Source organism: Eschrichtius robustus, chromosome 12 (genome assembly GCF_028021215.1).
Source record: "Eschrichtius robustus isolate mEscRob2 chromosome 12, mEscRob2.pri, whole genome shotgun sequence".
NCBI lineage: Eukaryota > Metazoa > Chordata > Mammalia > Artiodactyla > Eschrichtiidae > Eschrichtius > Eschrichtius robustus.
The window spans coordinates 5,624,289-5,643,532 of NC_090835.1; the positions used below are offsets into that span (position 1 = coordinate 5,624,289).

General features: G+C 46.5%; 1 protein-coding gene across 1 annotated transcript in view; it reads left to right on the plus strand.

The window, feature by feature from the left end:
- The first annotated feature begins 5,032 nt into the window (after positions 1-5,032).
- The window catches only part of VGLL4 (vestigial like family member 4), a 153,695-nt gene continuing 139,483 nt past the window's right edge, over positions 5,033-19,244 (plus strand). The window contains exons 1-2 of the mRNA XM_068559093.1: positions 5,033-5,095; positions 17,107-17,172. Of these exons, the coding sequence (XP_068415194.1) occupies positions 17,109-17,172 (64 nt within the window). The 5' untranslated portion in view covers positions 5,033-5,095; positions 17,107-17,108. The remainder of the gene's footprint in view (positions 5,096-17,106; positions 17,173-19,244) is intronic.

Consider the following 19,244-nt stretch of genomic DNA (forward strand, 5'->3'; position numbering starts at 1 on the left):
CCTTCTTAAGGGATGGCTCCAGGCACAGCTGGTGCTCAAGATGAAACCTGTGTGCCGAAAGTGATCTGGTCTAAGCTCCTCCCAGAAGTGGAGGCTTAGCCCCAGGGCTGCAAACTGACGTCCAAGGCTCACACTGTTACCCGGAGACTGAGTGTGAACTAGAACCCACATCTGTGCTCTCTGCGGAACGAGTTGGAGTGAAGAAAGCAAGAAAGGAAGACCAGGAGAGATTCACAAGAGCACTTTAGAAGCAAAGGGATACAGGTAGAGAAAGACTTTCTTCATAGACAGGTTAGTGCATCTAGAAGAACAATAAGAGTCCCTGTGCACTGTGACCATTTCAGATTGGCAGCCATTGGGGTTTCCCTTATGACCCCATGGAGTATGACATGGGAGGACACCCTGAAAAATGAACTACTTATCGGGAATGTGGTGTGGAAAAGAAAACTGTCTTTACACTACTAACTGGGGGGGCCTTAAAAAATCGAAAGGAGCAAATGGAAAGGCAAAGACCTTATTCCCACTTAACTGAACTCCTGAGGGCTTTTCCATGTGTGAGTTATATCTGTCTTGATGGGGCAGCCATGCGCTCCACCCTGTAATTCTGTCTCTCCCCGCTCTCAGTTTTCATCACTGGACCGCGCTTGACTTCACAGACCGTCGTGGACCCAGGACTTCAAGGTAGATCAGATTGTGGTCATTTTTGTAGATTGGTAGAAAGACAAGAATCAGATCTTCTCTTTGAGCAGTTTGAATGATGAAGGTATGAAAGGAGTGAGTTACTGGTGGGGGCAAAAGCCAAAAGGGGGAGTAGGAGCAGTAATAAGGGAGCCAAAGTGATGAGGAGGCTCCTTGGTAGGTAAATGAGGAAGAATTGAACTGCGAGGAGGCCCAGGGAAACGGAGAGGGAGTCTGGGTAACGACTTTGTGGCCCGTGGGGGAGGCAGAACCGTGGTTCCCAGAGCAGCCTTTTCCTGCACTTTCTTCTCCTTTTAATTAATATGGAAAATTTCAAATCTATGCAAGATTAGACAGAACAGGGACTTCCCTGGCGGTCCAGGCTTCCACTGCAGGGGGCGCGGGTTCCATCCCCGGTGCGTCGGTCGGGGAACTAGGATCCTGCATGCTGCCGGGCTTAAAAAAAAAGAAACGAGTAGACAGAATAGTATAACCCCCCGCCCCCATACCCATCCCTCCGCTTCAATCGTGATCAACTCAGGGCCCATCTTTTTTCTTCTCTATCTCCACTCACTCACCTTCTTGATTATTTTTATTTATTTTAAATAAACTTCTGGTGCACTTATAAAATCCTTGCTTTGAAACACATTCTTATCAGTGGTCCATGCACAGCCTGCCTATTATCTTTTTTAGTTACTTACTTAGTTTTTTTGTTTGTTTGTTTTTCAATTTAGAAGTTTGCCCGATTTTTTCTTTTACCTCCTTAAATATATTTTTTATTATGGTAAAATATACATAACATAAAATTTACTATTTTAACCATTTTAAGTGTGTAGTTCAGTGGCATTCACACTGTTGTGCAACTATCACTTAAGTAGTTAATAGTGAACCCGTGAACCCATCAACCAAAAACTAAGACTTTGACAATGACCTACATCTAACCATTGGTTCCCTCCCATCCACCCCGTGCAGTTCCCCTCCCCAGGTAACCATCATTCTGAATTCTCTCATCATCCTTCCCTTACTTCTTTTTTACATAGTTTTATTGCAGGTGCATGTACTACCACAATTATTTTTCATGCTATTTGTAACATTACAAATAGGATATTATGCTGTGAGTAATCTTTGGGGACTTGCTTTTTTCACTCACTATTGTCAAGATTCCTCTCTATTGCTGCAGGCCTCTGTGTAAGTCACTCGTTTAGGCTGCTGTCTACATTCCCTTGTGTGGACAGTCCGTGTCGGACACATTCCACCTCCAGCACACTTCTGTCTTGACAGCATACCTTCCTTTTCTTACGGTAGCTTGAGCGTGTCTCTCATCTGCTTGATCAAGACATTCAGACTGAAACCACCCTGGTCAGATGTGGCCAGGGAGAAGTCACACTAATGCTGATGTAAGGGAAGCAGCGAGATTAATCCTTGGAAAGGTTGAAGACTGGTCACATCCATGAGAAAAGGCCCTCTGTCCCCATGATTTATCTGCAGAGAAGGCTCACTCTAAGCAGTGATGGAAATTAAAGAGGCAGCTTTAGGACCTCCACCCTGACCCCAAATGGAAATCATTTTGCAGTACACAAATGGCAGAGCTGTCATACAGATCAAATGAGATAATGATATGTGGGGACACTTTGTAAACCCCAGAGCCGTTTTATAAATGTGCAGTTGCATGGTGATTGTTATCATTACTCATTTGCATTATCTGGACAAGTCATTTTCCTGTCCCTCCATGATTACGGTGGCTGTCTGCTTATACGGTGCCCCAGCAAGACTGGGTTTAAGGGAGGTAGAGAGAAGGGGAGAGAGGTGAATGTTCACCAGATATTCTGTCTGGTCTTTAGTCCCTGCAACGGCTCTTCAAGTTAAGAACTGTCTCTGTTTTACAGATGAGAAAACTGGGCTTGATAACATGCCCAAAGTTATAACTTTGGGCATGTTATAACTTCATAACTGACAGAGGTGGGGTTTGATTCAAATTCAGGTTTATTCAAATCCCAAGCCCTTCCTCTATTGTCACACTTCCCGAAATCTGCCCCAGCAGTCCTCACCCTTTCCTCATTCCACGTCCTAATCTGGCAGGATGAAACCTCCTCTCTATGATCTTTCTCAGGATTTTTTTCCCCTAGTCTGAGACTATTGATGAACTGAAATGGAGTCTAAGTAAAAATCTCTTTGGGAAGACTGGGAGCCTTCCCGAGCTTTAATCTGTGCACTTTAATCTGGGAACCAGGAAAGCAGGCGTGGTTATGCTTGGGTCAACTTGTCACCTGGGTCATCCTATCTCCATCGGCCCTGTGTGGACAGCAGGAGAGTGTATTTCACAGGGGGCCGCAAGACCGTGCCTCGGGTTCAGGCAATGCCTCTCCGCGGTTTAGGTAAACCTAATCTCGCTGTAAAATGGAACTATCTATACCTGTCCTGCTCCCCAACCCGGGGCTAAGATCAAATGAGATAACAGGCTGTGACCCGATATAATTGGATGAGGTAATAGATAGGAAAACAGTTTGAAAACTGCAAAGCATTTCCCCCCAGCATTAATGTAAGCCGGTATTTGTTTCTGTTATCCTTCCATCTCAGCAGAGCCATCTCCCAGGGAAAGCCCTATAGCAGGAGCCCCTAATAATGACTGAGGTTTGAGAACAGCCAGAAGGCAAGCAACATGAAGCCATTTCAAGCAAACCAGAGGAAGTCCAGTCCCTGACTATTTATTTTATGAAGTTAGCGGCTGGATACGTTAAGCAAATGTTTTCTTAATTGTGGCAGTATGGGAGAACAATGGGGCAAGGGCTGCCGGGGACCGGGGAGAATCAGGCCTCCACCCCTCCTACCCACACCCCGAAATCTCCAGAGAATGACAGGAAAAAATTAAAGACAGGGCTTTTCTTTTCGTGGTCACATGTCTACGCTGCTGCTGTAATAAGAACCTGCACCGATTAGAAATGTTTCGCCCCCTCCTCTCCGCCCCTTCCCGGGCACGTTCCGGAGCAGACCGGGCTGTGGACTCCGGGAGTGTGCCAGACACAGCAAACACCGGTGTGTGAGCGGCTGGAGGGGGCTCTTTCCACCCCGAACTGTCTGCCTTCCTCCTCGGTTCCCTCCCTTCCACACTGACTTCATTTACTAGGACTTCCTCCTCCGGGCGAGGGAGGGGGAGGAAAGACGCTGCCGTGCGCCTGTGGGGTGTGTGTGGAGTGCGGGGTGTAAAATGCTGTAATGAGAGGCAGCCGAGCGGCGTCTGAGAGCCCCGGACTGCAGCAGCCGTTCTGATCGCGGTGGCACCTGAGCGCTCACCTCCCCAAGCAAGTGCGACCTGTCCCTTCAGGTGCGTGTGTGGTCGCCGGCCTGTCGGGCAGAGCGGCTGGGGGTGTGCGGGTCACGAGAGGGCGAACCAGTGCCCCAGGTCGGCGGCCCGTGGAGCGTGGAGCCCGGGAAGCGGGAAGCGCCGGCGTGCGCGGCGCTCCGGCGGCTGAGCGGGCGTGGACGCCGACCCCCGGGCGCCTTCCCTGGGCAGCTGAGCTAGCCGGTCTGCGTGATAGGCGGGGACGCGTGCGGGTCTGGAGCCGAGGGCGGCGGAGGTGCCGCAGGTCCGGCGCGAATGCGCGGGCACTTGGCCGGCTGCGTGGCGGTTTAGGGGCAGGGAGGTTAAGGGACAGCGGGTAAGGGATTGGGTCGACTGTGGTCGTCGTGGTCACGTGTGCTGTGTCCACCGGATGCGAGAGCCTACTGTGTGCGTGCGGGGGGGGGGGCGGGGAGGCGTGCTGGCCCGCAGCTGCGAGCCCCTGGGCGCGCACGAGAGGTTCGTTTATGTTCGTGCGTGTGCACCAAAGCTGTGTTCCCGCTGCCTGGGCCTCTGGGGTCCGGTCCGGTGTGTGTCAGAGGCTGGTACACACCGCGTGCGCCGGGTCCACGCGCTCCCCCGGGTCGAGCGCAGCCCGGGCCCCCTGCGGACGTTGGCCGCCCGAGCGCGTCTGCATCCGTTGGGTGGGTGCGAGCTGCCGCCAGGCGCGGGGCGGGTGGGGGAGGGGAAGTGAGCCTCCCCCGGGCGCGCGAGGCCCCGCCCCCGCCTCCCCGCTGGCTCACCTGGGCCCGGCCCCCACCTGCTGGGCCGGAGGGGCGGGCCAGGGGGCGTGGCCCGGCGGAGCCCGGCGGAGCCCGGGAGAGGGCGGGCGGCGCCTCATTCCAGGGATTCCTCGCGCTCCCGCGCTCGCGTCCGCCGCGGAGCCGGCTCGGCGCGCGCCGCCCGTGTGTGCGTGTGGGTGTGCGGAGCGGCGGGGGTCGGTGCGGGAGCGCGGGCGCGAGGGCGCCTGCGCGTCGGTGCGCCCCAGGAGTGCGCCCGGTCCCGCGCGCCCCGTTGTCCCGCCCCTGTCCCCAGCGGGGCCGGCCGGCCCGAGGCGGGCGCGCCCAGAGCCGCCCGGCGGTGAGTGCGGGAGAAGGGGGCAGGGCGAGGGCTGGCTTGCGGGGAGCTCAGGGGTGGACTGGCTCGGAGCGGGACGGGGGCGTCCTCCTGGAAGGACGGACGAGGCGGCTTGTTCTTGCGGGGCAACTTGAGGCTCGTGGTGGGAACCGAAGCGCCAGGACTCCCGGAGGGAGAGGTCTAGCGTCTGGAGTGGAAGCTGTCCTGGGAGTCGGCGGCGAGGGGCCGGGCGGGGGGGGCCCGCGGCCTGTAGCCCCTTGGTCGTGGCCAGCGGCAAAGGACGGCTGTGGTGCGGGACCGCGGGACATGGCAGAGGATGGGCAGCTGGGATCGGCTCTTTCCACTCTGTATACTTCCTGCCCCCTTTCCAAAACAAAACGTCACACTCTTCCTGCAGTGAGTGCAGGCCTCGCCGCAAAGCAAAGGTCTTGTCCTTTTTGGTTTTGCTTAAAGTCTCCTTTGATTCATCGCCCTAGACCTTTAAATCTCTTAGGTTAGGATGACAGCACTGTTGGGGCCGCTGGTCTTTATGCGCTTTAGTTGGCATGTGTTCGTCTGTTCAAGCCAGCTGACTTAAAAAAATCGGTTTCACTTTGATCATTGGTGCTGTGTGTTTGCTAGTCGTTATTTCCATCTCTGCGGTTAATAAGAACCAGCAGCCTGGGGGGCGGGGGTGGAGGCGGCTCTTCTAGTTTTTACCAGCGGTTGGTTGCCCCCTCTATTTGAAAGGTACTGTCTCCTGTAGAGTTTATCTTTCTTTTACAAACCCAAGCCTACTTTGACGAAAATGAAGGCTCTCATTTGTTTCCTCTGAACTTTCTCGAAGACAAAGGCAACAAATGTTAATTTTCCTATTAGTATTTGAAGGTCAGTTTTGCGTTCCATTTTAGCATACCAAACTTTTAACTCTATGCACTAGCCTCCCAGTCCTCAGACTTGCAATGTTCATTGTTTCCTGCTTGCAGCTGATGAAGTCTGCGCATGAGCGTGAGGGGAGTAGCGTGGGTCGTTTAAAGAGCGCTTAGGGGTCAGCGCCTCAAGGCTGTAGTGGGGGCGCGATCTTGGAACAAGTTATTTATCATCTATCTCTAAATCTCAGTGCTCTCATTTAAATAATGGGTTTAGGAATACTCAGAAGTTTGTTGTCTTGTACTCAAGACAGTTTTGTGTGTGTGTGTGTGTGTGTGTGTGTGTGTTTTCTGTGTGTTTCCTGATGCATCTGGCTGAAAAGTCATCTCCGTCCTGGTAGAAATGAGGTAAACCCCTCAATTTGTTGTTTGACTTTGGCAACATTTTAATCCCAGGCTAATTTCCCCGGCCACGGTTTTTTCACACTTCTGGGCAGCCTGCCTTTGCTTTCCATTTGGAAGGGAATGCAAACTAATTTTTATGTTGACCAAAACACAATACAATTAAGAAGATAATTCTGCTATAAATAACCATGAACTACATTCCAAAACTGTGAATGTTGTAGTAAAAACAGCTCTGGCTTATTTCTGGAGACACGAGTTCAAGTCCTATCCCTGTCACCTACTAAGTTTGTGACCAGAAAAAGTTACTTCTAGTTAACATTTGTGCTTTATTTTCCTCTGTAAGAGGGTGATAAAATCTGTTCTGATACATCACAGAGTTAATTACAGGGAATAGTGTGCTTTGAAAAGTATTTTGTGTTATGTTATTTATAGAAGTCTTTGAAGACTTGAAAGAGCTTCATAAAACACAGTTGTCACCACTTTTCCCACCCGATTTAGAACTATGACTTTACCTTAAGATTTTAATACTTCTTACAAAACGATAATTATGAGATGAAAACTTTCCCTTTCAAATGGTCTGTTTGACAAGAGTTCTGCAGTGTGAAATTCCTTTTAACTCCTTAGGGAGTCAGCCTTGTCATCAACCTCTTGTGGTTGCCCAAACAAATCCAAAGGAAGATTTTACTTTGTGTTTCTTCCAGGTATCTCTCCTGGATAGTTTTGTTGTGCAACTTTTAGTTGGCCTTAATAAAATAATAAGTCATATAACCATACTCAAAGTTGCTTTGCTTTGCAACTTTGAGTATGACTTAATAAAATAATGAGTTGTCATAAGTTGACATAAGCTGTTGCAGTTATGGGAACCTGGTGAAAGGGGTTTTTTATTTTTTTATTTTTTTTTTGGTTAAGAAGTTTCTGTAAGGTATGTTGACTGAGGCTCGTTTGTGATTCTTTTAGGGAGCCTCTCTGAAGTTAATCAAGTCTATATGTGGGAGCTTAAGAGAAGAGACAAGGGGATGATATCAATCAGTCTCTAGCCATTTAGGATCTGTCCACGTTAAAACAACAAACAAAAAACCCAACAACTTAGAAATCAGACTGCCAAATCTTGATAGTATAAACTGCCAAGGTAGGGAAGGAAGGAGTGTATGCATGAAGTGCTGAAATCAGAAAAATTCTTTCAACCTGGGCTACACCGTAGTAGCTCTTTTGCAAAAGAAGAAACCCTTGTAGAATGTGCTTTCAGTATCTCAGGCCTCAGGTCTTATAACCAGATACGTCAATCCTCATTGTTTGTGGATTCCTGTATTTGTGAATTTGTCTCCTCACTAAAATTTATTTGTATCTCCAAATCAGTACTTGGGGCAGTTTCTTCCTAGGCACAGTGGTTCAGTACTCACTAATTTAGAGGTCTCAGAGGCTTTATAGAATATAATGACTGCGAATGATGAGAATTTACCATATTTAATGATGCCGATAATGAAAGAGCTTCCTAGTGATGCAACGTGTCATGGGTTAGAAGACTTTTCTAGGCTACTGATAGGCTGGGAGTTGAGATTTTGGTACAGTGGGGAGCTCGACCTGGGTATTATGGGAAGTTTGCCAACTTGGGCTGTGATGCAGGTCCCTGTCTGTCATTCTTGGGTGTAACAGGTCCCTAAGAGGACCTGGCGCCTCAGTACTTCTGAATAGGAGATTCTAAGTATCCAAGTAAAATAAATGGCAAGAACAAGCATATCCAGAGTAAACTAGAAATGCCAGAGAGTTTCTTTTATTTCCTATGAGGTGCTGTAGGAGGCCGAGGTATTGAAAATGAAGAGACAGGTTCACAATAGCCTAAATATGAGAAAAAAAAGGATAGTTCTTTGTTTGTTTGACAACCGTGTTGAAAAATCGTGGCAATTGGTGGTCTGCTCAAAAAGTCCAGATTTGAATTTTATTTTCCCTCTTTGGACAGAGTGGTGGTGTCAGTGTGGGCCCACATACAGGCACTTTCCAGGGGGCACTTCAGGGAGATGGATGAACTTCAGCCAGCAGTAAGAATTTTACACCAGCGTTGGGCAGCCTCACATAAAGGACATGAAATACGCTATAACCTGAGTTTGGTTTTGCAGCTTTAAGTCTATACAGGTGACCCTGACAGGCACACGATTGCTTTCGTACAGTCCGTGTGTTTGCACAGCTGACACTGATGCCAAACTGTGTTACAGTAATTAAGGATTGTACTTATTGTGTGGTAGCACCGTTGGGCAGCTTCTGTTGCCAGGGTCATCAAGATGACTAAATATCACATCCCTGCAGTCCCCACCTCGGGGGGAGGGGGTTGCTGAGGAGGCCCATAGAGCCTTGGGCCATTTTAGCCTCAGAAAACCTAAGGTGGTTGAGTTGAGCATTTGTGCAAGGATTTCATCCAGACTGGTACTCGTTTTTCAGCCCAGCTAACTCTGTGTTGATGTGATGGGAGGTGGAGATGAGCACGAGACAGAGCTAAGTTGATGGCAGGCACCTGAGGTTACCTTGTTCCTGATACCTGATGTGTCCCACCGGTGGGGAAAGAGATGGATGGCTGCCTAGCCTATAGACCTGCCCTATTGAGGTTTCACGGGAGGGGGGAGGGGCGTTAAACCCTTACGGGAAGGGTACACACCCTGTACTAACTTACTGAATTCTTTAGTTTTCTAGGACGGGGCTGGGGGGTGGGGTGGGGGAGGAATTGCCAACACAGCTGGCTCTCATCCTGGGACTTATGCTTGAGGTTGACAAGCACCTGAAAGACGCCTAACAAGGCGTTTTACACAGATATATTTTTAATTCTCTGGAAATAAGCATAGAACATGTAGATGTGTTGTTCAGATTTCAGACATGTGGCCTTCAAATGAATTTTCAGAAATGATTATGTGTAGAAATAAGGAATTGGATATAAGGGGAAGTCAGGCAAGTCCTTCTGACCTTGTACCTGGTAGGATGCTTCAAATTACAGCAAGACAGGTCTATAATTCATGTCTGGCACATGCCTCGATAAGGAAAGCTAGACAAGCAAAGGGTCCAGACCGTTGAAGGAGTATTTTGAATAAGAACTGGTTTCTATTTAGGAGTGTGACATACAGTTTAAGGTTGTGAGAAATACAAACAACACGGTGAAAGTTTTCAAATACCATTCATTGAACCTTCGGAGTTATCCCCTGGAGTGTAATAGCAGGTTGTCTTGAACATGACTAAGTAGGAACCATCCTTCCTGAATGCTGAACTGGCTCTTGGAGCTTGAAGTCCTCAGGGCTGATATTAATTCCTGTGTGCCCGGGGCCCCGGGGATCCTATGGCGTTGCTGCCTGTGTTGTCTGCCCCAGTCTCACCAACCAACTTGGCGTGAGAATCTTCTTACCTGCCTTGGTTACTGTTCCTGTGACTCTGTGCCGCGCTCTTTTCAAAGAAAGTGAAACATGTCCTGGTTTTTGTGTTCCTAGGAGAGGAGGGTTTGTCTTCCTTTGCTTTCTTTAGAAATTATCAGATTATTGCTTTATCTGTATCTCAAGGTGTAGGGGAAAGAGCACAGGGCTAGAAGTCTAGCTGGAAGGTATTCTTTATTTTGGGGGTTTTTTCTTAGATAAGCTAAAAAAATTGCTTTCCTCCAAAAGATCTGTATGAAAATCAGCTGAAAAATCGTTAAAATAGCGTTGGATGGTGAGTCAGGCGACTTGGATTCTAGAGTTAGCTTCTTCAGGAAGTCACTTATATTCTTGGCACCTTGCTTTTTCATCTGTAGAAAAATATCATAATCCTATCTGTGAGGATCAGTAAGCTAATGTATGTGAGTGTGTTACTGGAAGTATAGGCGGCACAGCTGTAAGGTGGCAGAATGTGAATGTATTTCTCACTTGAGTTGATTGGGCATTGTCAGTTACGTTGTATCATTTAATCCACATGCCAAGCTTGTGACCTTGGGAAGCAGGCAACGTTGTTACCATTTTCTTTAGGTGCGAACTTGTGCCCAGAGGGGTTAAATGGGCCCCGCGGTTGGTGTCAGGCATTTAGAGCAAAGTCTAGAGCATCATCGGCTTTCCGCGATGATTGATTGAATGAGTTCAACGTATTAAAATAGGGCTCAGACTTAGGTTTTCTGATGCTAAAGTCCCGGCTCTGCTGATTTAACAGATGGTAAAGTGTGAGAAGAAAAAAGGGTTACACCAATGAGAGAGGTTTTGAGCAAGAAGAACAGAGGGATGACCTGAGAATTGGATGGATGTTAACAGAGACAATCTGTGTGTGTTGCCGGAAGTTAGTGGGGCATCAGTTGGACACGCTATGGAGAAGGAACAGCCAGGAGGTTAATTCACGTCTACTTGATGTGCCTGAAACTATGCTTGCGCGTGGCCACCAGAATCTGGCGACGAGTGGGTATGAAATTTCATTTCACTTAACCTCATTGAGACTCACAGCTAGCCACATCGGCCACAGAGTGATCCGCATTTGGTGTAAGTTGCTCAGGGCAGGGGGTTCATGTTTTCTTTTCTGCAAAGTCTCTATGTAGTGTTTGCCAGACATAGGAGATACCCAGTGAAAGCCTCTGAATTCTTGATGGCCCCAAGGGCCACACACCCCTTGCCATAGTGAGATACTTCATACTGTAGGCTTGTCCTACAGTTATATTTCTTAGCTGAGGCCAGGTTAGATTCGCTCAGGAAGTGGTCCTGATAGAGTGATGGGACAGGGCCAGCAGGAATTAGGGATACTGAAGAGTGTGCCTCTGGGAGTTGGATGTGCCATCAGGATCCCAGGATAGTGATATCTTCCTATTTCAGGTTTTTGGTTAAGTGACAGTGTGGCAGGGACATCAGGAGGTTTGAATGGGCCTCTCCCAGCCTCCACTGGTTTCCACCTCTGGCCGAGACTCGCACTCTTTCCTAAATTACACTGTAGTTGGGCCAGCATTACTGGAGGAGCTGTGTGCAGTGAGCCAAGCTTGGTGCTGTAGTTTTCACCTTGGAAATCTCCTTGGAACACTTCTATGACGTATCTTGAAATTCTGTTCCCTTGCCTGAAAAAAACAAAACAAGACTAATACACCCCATAATTCTATTCCCAAGATAGGAGTTCATGTCCTCTTGTTGATCAAAAAAAAAAAAAAAAGATGGTCCTTTGTGGAAGTCCAGAATAATGGTGTTCAAATTTAGAGCTGAGCTTTTCATTAGCACCGAATATCCCTAAAATATAGTAGCTTTATCACTGATACCTATTATTCCCTAATTCTCACTCTTAAGCTATTTGGAAGAATGTATTATCGGGGATAAGGGAGCTTCAGGAAAGGAATATGGGCTGGCAGAGAAAATACCGACCATTGCCTGGAAAAAAAAGAAAAACCCAAAAAACAAAATATGTGTTCTCTTCACCATGAGTTATGTTCATAATTGACAGCAACCACGAAAAAAAGATGAATGGACAGACCAGAAACGGGTTGCAGTGCAGTAGAACCCTTACAGATGAACTTGATGTCTTTTTCCAGAAGCACATTCCTCTCCCTTTTATGGGGTTATTGTGTTCCAGGTGTCAGCATTTTAAGTGATTATGTTTTCGGTGATCACGATATTGTAAAAACTATCACGCTGATGGGAACACATCACTGGCTTGTACTTAGGTTGATTTTCCAGATGCCGTGTAATCTTTTGCAAAAACTCATAGATGATTTACGGTTCATAAAGGATATAAAATAAACCAGACATGTCGCTCCCCTGTTTAAAACCACTCAGACCATTCAAGGACTTTTCACTGACTAAAGAATAAGATCTCAGCTTTGTCACACCCTGCAGAGAACGCATGATCCGGCCCGTGCCCACTTCCCCGCCTCGCCCAGTCCTCTTGCTGTGGTCATGGGAGCTCCCCGCGTCCACAGGGCCAGCTTGGTCTCCCCCCCACGTCCCCCTCTACAAGCCCAGTTCCTCTCATCCTTTAGGTCTCTCATCTCAGAGGAATCTTCTCTGTCTCAAGTAGTGGCCAGTGCCCTTTTTCTAGTCTGTTTACCAGCATTTGCAGTTTATTTAATATGTTTGCCTTTGTTTTGACACATAATTATTATTATTTATTTTTATAAATTTATTTATTTTATTTATTTTTGGCCGTGTCGGGTCTTTGTTGCTGTGCATGGATTTTCCCTAGTTGCGGCGAGCGGGGGCTACTCTTCGTTGCAGTATGCGGGCTTCTCATTGTGGTGGCTTCTCTTGTTGCGGAGCACGGCTCTAGGTGCGCGGGCTTAAGTAGTTGTGGCACGTGGGCTCAGTAGTCGTGGCTCATGGGCTCTAGAGCGCAGGCTCAGTAGTTGTGGCGCACAACTGTGTTGTGGCTTAGTTGCTCCTCTGCATGTGGGATCTTCCCGGACCAGGGAGCGAACCTGTGTCCCCCGCATTGGTAGGCGGATGCCTAACCACTGCGCCACCAGGGAAGTCCCAGACACATAATTATTTTAATACATATAAAGCCCATTCACTTCTGACACCCTATGAGGGAGGTAAATATCAACATCCCCATTTTACAGATGAGGAAGCAGACACACAGACAAAGTCAGTTCCCAGGTCACACAGGTAGGAAGTGGCTGTGCTCATTCAAGCTCACACGGTTAGTGTCCAGAGACCCCCCTCTTAAACCACCGTGATGCTCATTTCCCTCTCAGCAGACTGTGACCCTCCATCAAATACTATGACCGTAGTTTTTTCCCCCATGTTACTCACATGTCTCACATGTTTTATTGGGTTTCTTGGACTGCGGATATTGTACAAGATGTAAAATTCAGAAGTGTTTTTTTTTTTTTTTTTCTTTTTCACTGTTATCTTCCACCTTTATTTGCTTAGGCCTTTTGTGGCTAAGTAATGCCTGGTCCCTGGTCCTCCTCTCCCGCCTGTATCACTGTACCCGCTCTTGTGGTCCTTATCTCACACCTGGTTCCTACAGAAGCCTCCTAGCTGATCCGCATGACTCCTGACTTCATCCCTGCAGGTCAAACCATCCTCCCCACACCTGCTAAACTAAAACATCCGTGACATCACCTCCCCAGCCTGCTCAGGGACTCACCACTGCCCGTTGCCTGCTCCAGTAAGTGGACGCCAGTCCGGCCAGCCTTGCGCTGTCCCCTGAGTTCACCCACATCGTGCTCCCCGCACTTAGCAGCTGCAAGCGTCCTCGATCCTGCCTGGGCGGGTCTCAGTCTCCCTCCCGGGCTCTCATACCTGCCGCTGTGCCTTCCCTCAGGCTGTGGACCCAACAGGACTGTACATGTAAGGGTCAGACAGGGTACTTGCAGCCAGGAAATACTCAGACCGTGTGATCCAGGTGAGTAGGAGAGGTCAGAGAGTAGAGACTGCCCAGGGGAGAGGAATGGGGAGGAAACCTTTGAAATGGCTTTTTAAAACACACACACACACACACACACACACCAAACTGAGAAAAAAATGCATGTTCATGAGGTGAACACTTCAGCTGACACTGATCTCTCTTTTATAACACACTACTCATTTCAGTGTTAAATTATATTTTGTCTTTTACTATGCTCTTAGATTTGTCTATTGTTATCCCATGCCATATACTTTAGGTTCACGAACAAGGTCGTAGTTCCTTAAAAGCAGGGATCATGTCTTCTATTCCTCTGTGACCTCTCCCGAATACTTTGCTGAACTCAATAATTGTGTAATAAAAATTGGTCACATTAATAAGGTTGCAGCAGATGGCAGGTGCCTCGTAGAGGAACCTTAAACACCTAATCTCTTATCTACCTACTTTGAACCTAAGTTGCTTGGAGTGAGTGAACTTAAATAATCTTCCACATGCTAGAATTCTGGGTCTACTTTTGTGTCATTTGGTATTTTTATGCTTTGATCTTTTGCTTCTATGCACATACTTTGCATAAGAGGCACATGTTAACATGTATCTTTTTGGGTTTAGAATTTTGAAAGCATTGTCCTTCAACTTAATGAGGCAATTAATTTAAGGAATTGTGAGTCCAAATACTGCTAAAGCAGGCATTTACTTAAAATAAAAGACTTTAAAGTCAGGGACTTCCCTGGTGGCACAGTGGTAAAGAATCCGCCTGCCAATGCAGGGGACACGGGTTCAAGCCCTGGTCTGGGAAGATCCTACATGCCACGGAGCAAGTAAGCCCGTGCGCCACAACTACTGAGCCTGTGTTCGAGAGCCCGCGAGCTGCAACTACTGAGCCCATGTGCCGCAACTACTGAGCCCATGTGCCGCAACTACTGAAGCCCATGTACTGTAGGGCCTGCGTGCTGTAACTACTGAAGCTCGCACGCCTAGAGCCCATGCTCCACACAAGAGAAGCCACTGCAGTGAGAAGCCACTGCAGTGAGAAGCCCGAGCACCGTACTGAAGAGTAGCCCCGGCTCGCCACAGCTAGAGAAAGCCCGCGTGCAGCAATGAAGACCCAATGCAGCAAAAAAAAAAGACTTTAAACTCAAATCTTGCCTGAATAGGAAACTGGCTTGTGTGACGAGAATGTAACTGAGTTCTTGTGAGTTCAGCAAACCTTTTCCTGTCAGTCTGTCCCAAACTTTTGTTTTCTTTGCCTTTGAACAAGTTCCCAAATCCTTACTGTCGGGAGGTGATCTTTTCTATCTTACAAGGAAGACAAGGATTGTGAACGTCGTTCATTTTTCTCTCCTATGCCTCTGATTTTACTCACCTCCTCCTTGTCTGTGAGAAAGAAGAAATTTACTGTTTGCTTTACAACCTCACTGTCCTCCCTGTCACTCGGCGTCCTCTTGGACTCTCCTCTGACACCTTGAGACCTCCCAAGCTCCATCACTTCTGTGTTTTCTCTTATCCCCGCTGCCCCCGACACACGCCGCTCATTACTTCTGCCCGCTGTATCCCTGTATCTTTCAGGTTGTCCCCTGCCTTTGGCTTGCTATTCTGTCGGCTGCGACTACAGGGCCCTACCAGGATAACTTCCCTGGAACACATCAATGGCCAAGGTATTGCTCACCTCAGAGATTTCAGTGGCTCCTTAATGCGGACAAAATCCAGCCCAAATCCCGTTGAGGCCCTCGGTCCTCCCATGCTGTGGCGCCGGTCCAAGTTTCCATCCTCGTCACTTCCTGTCCCCACATTGCTTGTCTTCTGGCTGAGTTGGGCAGCTTGTTCTTGAATGGATTCTGCTTCTGTTCTTCCCTTCTGTGCTTTTGCATTTATTCTTCAGAGGCTCAGCTCGTCTTCTGTTTTCTCCACAGAGCCTTTCAAAATTCATTGATATTTCTATAGGATTTTGTTTATAGCACTGTTTTGGCACTTAGCACATTTTGCCTTAATCCATGATTTCCAAGTGTCCCCTAAGAGGTGTTTCAGGTTAAAGGAAAGGCCAATGAAGTTTGAGAGACATCAAGTATACAGAGCTGCCCTCCCTACTGCCTCTGCCCCTGCAGAAGGCACAGCAGCCTATGAAAAGCACAGGAAGGAAAAGAAACTGCTTAATTTGGTTTATTCCAGTGTTTTCTCAACTTATTTATCATAGAAAACATTTTTTCTTACAAAATATGAACATCCAGTGCAACACTTGGGGAAAACACTGCCTTAAACTAATTTCTTGCAGGCATGCCTACTGTATAAATTGAAAGCTCTTTGAAGGCAACTGTTGGGCTCTGTTTATTTTTCCTGCCTTAGTACATAGTAGATAATGTTTGTTGAATGAAATCACATTGTAAGATCAAGAGCTGATGTTTCTTTGGAGGCCTGAGGTATGAATATTGTAAAGTAAAGCTGGTCTGCTATGTCTTGTAACTGGCACATGCATAGTAGGTACTCAGTAAAGGCTGAAGAATGCTGAGTAAATGCTGAGCATCTCTAAAGGGTGCACTTAAAGTATTTCCTCTCAGTTGTTGAACTAATAGGGTGTGTCTCTTTTCCTAATAACTGTGTGTGCGTGCACGCATGTGTGCGTGTATATATTTAAATAATCCAAAAAAGGAGAACTGGGTAAAAGTAGCCTGATTCTCTAGGTTTTCCACCATCTTTAACTCTTTTTCAGTGTTTGCTTTTATAGGTGCGCTGTAATTTAAGAAAACAGAATTAAAAATAAAAATCCAGGTTTTATAAAAAAAAAAAAAACGTCGGTGTTAGGTGGTGGTGATAGCGATAAAACATGACATTTAGAAATAAAGATTCCTATTGGACTTAAAATACCACTTAACTCACCAGTGGAATTCACACACTTTTCATGGGTACATTGCCTATTTTAAGCTACACAGTTTTGCAGAGTCTCAGCTAAGGAGGCAAAAGGACAGAATGGTTCAATCTTAGTAATTTTTGTTAAAACTAATAAACCAGCAACAACGACGACTACCACCACAATCTCAGACTGGTATAATGCTGTGTTCATAGAGTAGCCTTTGTTCTGAGAGCTGTTTTTTACTGGGTATGTCTGGACAGGCATGTTGTTACGTACGCACATAAACATTTATAAGCACGAATAACATGGGCATGAATATTCACAATATCCCTTCTTTCAGTTCTGACTTGAGCTGCTTCCTGGAATTGGCAAGGTTGGGCTGAGTAGACAGAATGGAATTTAACCCCTTTCTCTATCTGTTCCTGAACCACGTCCATTGGATCTCGTCACAGGCTGGGAAGACTTTCATCTTCAGCATTGTGATTTGCATTTGGTGGAGACGTCATTCTAATGGTTAACTGCCAAAATTCTAAAAAAGTCTTTGGAATTCCATTTAAATTCTTTTTTTCTCTCTTTTTTCCCTTCTGGGCTCCAACCAGGAATGGAGACGCCATTGGATGTCTTGTCAAGGGCAGCATCCCTGGTGCATGCTGACGATGAAAAACGTAAGTCAGGAATCCATTTTAAGTGGTTTTTTTTTCACCTATACCCCCTTGTCTCCTGGAGTATAATAAAATCACGTGTTTTTCCACATGGTTTTGTGGCTATAGGCTGTTAATTTTGGTTGTTTTCTTCAGAGGTAACAGCTTGGCATCCTAATTTTGGTTTTCGAGTGCCAGAACGTGTAAGTCTTCTGTTATCTTTGGATGCTAGGGCTTGAGCTGTTAACTCAGGAAGTTCTTTTCCTCTGCAGCTTACTGTAGCGGGATCTGGAGTGGAGATACTCCTTACGTGTCTTTAGAAGTTTAGATAAATAGGTGTTTGTTGATAGACTAATTGACCAGCAGAGAACTAGAGATGCGAAGAATCATCCAAGAGCATTCATGTCATTGGAAGTGTGCATGTAACGGGAAATAGTCGTGCAAATTCCATTTGCATAGCTAAAAGAGAACAAATACTGGGGGGAGAGTGCGTGCTAGTGTGGTGGGGAAGGGGCACAAGAAGAGAGAACACCGACATTGGAAGGTCATTTGCCACTGTGTGAAAGTGATTTTCCTGCTCATCCTAAGGTATATTTGTTTTTAAATGTTACTGTTCACGGTTGATATTTGCAAGAATGACTGTTTTCTGTGGAAGCAAGGTTGAGTGTTCTTTTGTAAGCACTAAAATGCTACTGACAGAAGATTTGGTGAGATTGAGCTTTTATACATGGTAAGTTCTTGAAGATGAGCAACTTTCCAGTTTAGTTCTTAATAAATTGGCAGCTGAAGTGCCTGTTCCTTAAGATGTAAGGTCTGCCTTTCTACTAGCTGGTAGGACTTCTATTTGTCTAAGGCTCAGTTTCCTCATTAGTAACCCCGAAATAATAGTTGCTACTTACAAAACATATGTGAAGATTAACTGGACTTTGTGTGTACAGTACTTACCTTAACTGTCAACTCCTGGGGCGACTGCCTTGCCCTGTTCTATCTAGGCACCTTGTTGGCCCTCTGGTAGGACTTTCTCCAGTCCTTTATGTCATCCCTGTGCCTGCGGCTTCCTCCCTTCCCCCACTACCACCACTCACACAAGATCATCTTTAGACGACTGACTGAATGAAATAGCCATTGAAGTTTTTTTTTCCCCAACCTCTTTTGTAATTTACATTTATTTAGCTTTTGACTGTTGGGAGGTATAATTATCCTTTCCTAAGGAAACTGAAGCTCAGGGATGTGAAGTGTCATTCCCAGGGATATTGAGCGCTCGGGAGAGGCAGCTCAGGTTGTAGGCTTTTATTGAAACAACAAGAAACTCCTTTATGCCTCTAAGATTGCCATAAGCGTTACTGACTTGAGTAGCTAGTTACAGATTTCGTTAAACATTAATATAGCTAATTTAGAAGTTTTTTATGTAAGACAGTATTTTGAATTTCTCTGTTTTATAATGCCCACATTTAGTTAGGATCAGTAAAACAAAATCGTGTTTGTATAAATGAAAAATAAGTAATGACCTCAGGGTAGCTTTTTGTGTCCTGAGTGAAGAGAGTAAAAGTTTCTCCTCTTTTTCTGCTGCCTTCTCAGGTTCTCTCCTGGAGCCCAGCTTCAGGATCAGTCTGCTCAGGTTGGAAGCCTGAATAGTTACCAATTCAGTGAGCAGTGATTGAAGGCTTATGGAAAAAGGGGTCTTTCTGGGGGGCAAGTGGCAGTCCTGCCTTCATGGAGCTTATGAACTGATTTATGCATTGACTCTTGCAGCTGTAAAATGTATGTCGGGAGACTGGGTGTACTTGTGACATAGATGCAGGGCCTCCGTGGAGCCTACAGTTTGAGAGAGCTGTTTTTCATAGAAACAGAACGATACTGCCAAGAGATAGAGGAATTCTTACTTTCCTCCTGCGTTGAACACAGTATTAGCGTTTTACAGAGGAAGGATATATATATATGTAAGGTCAAAGTGATCACAGGGTAGACTTTATTCTGAACTCCAATTCATTTAGGAATGGGCTGGCATGATTCTGGAATCCCTCTATAATGGTTTCAGCATCTCAGGATCATTTTTTACATTTAAAGAAAAGTAAAAAAAAAAAAAAAGCCCAAAG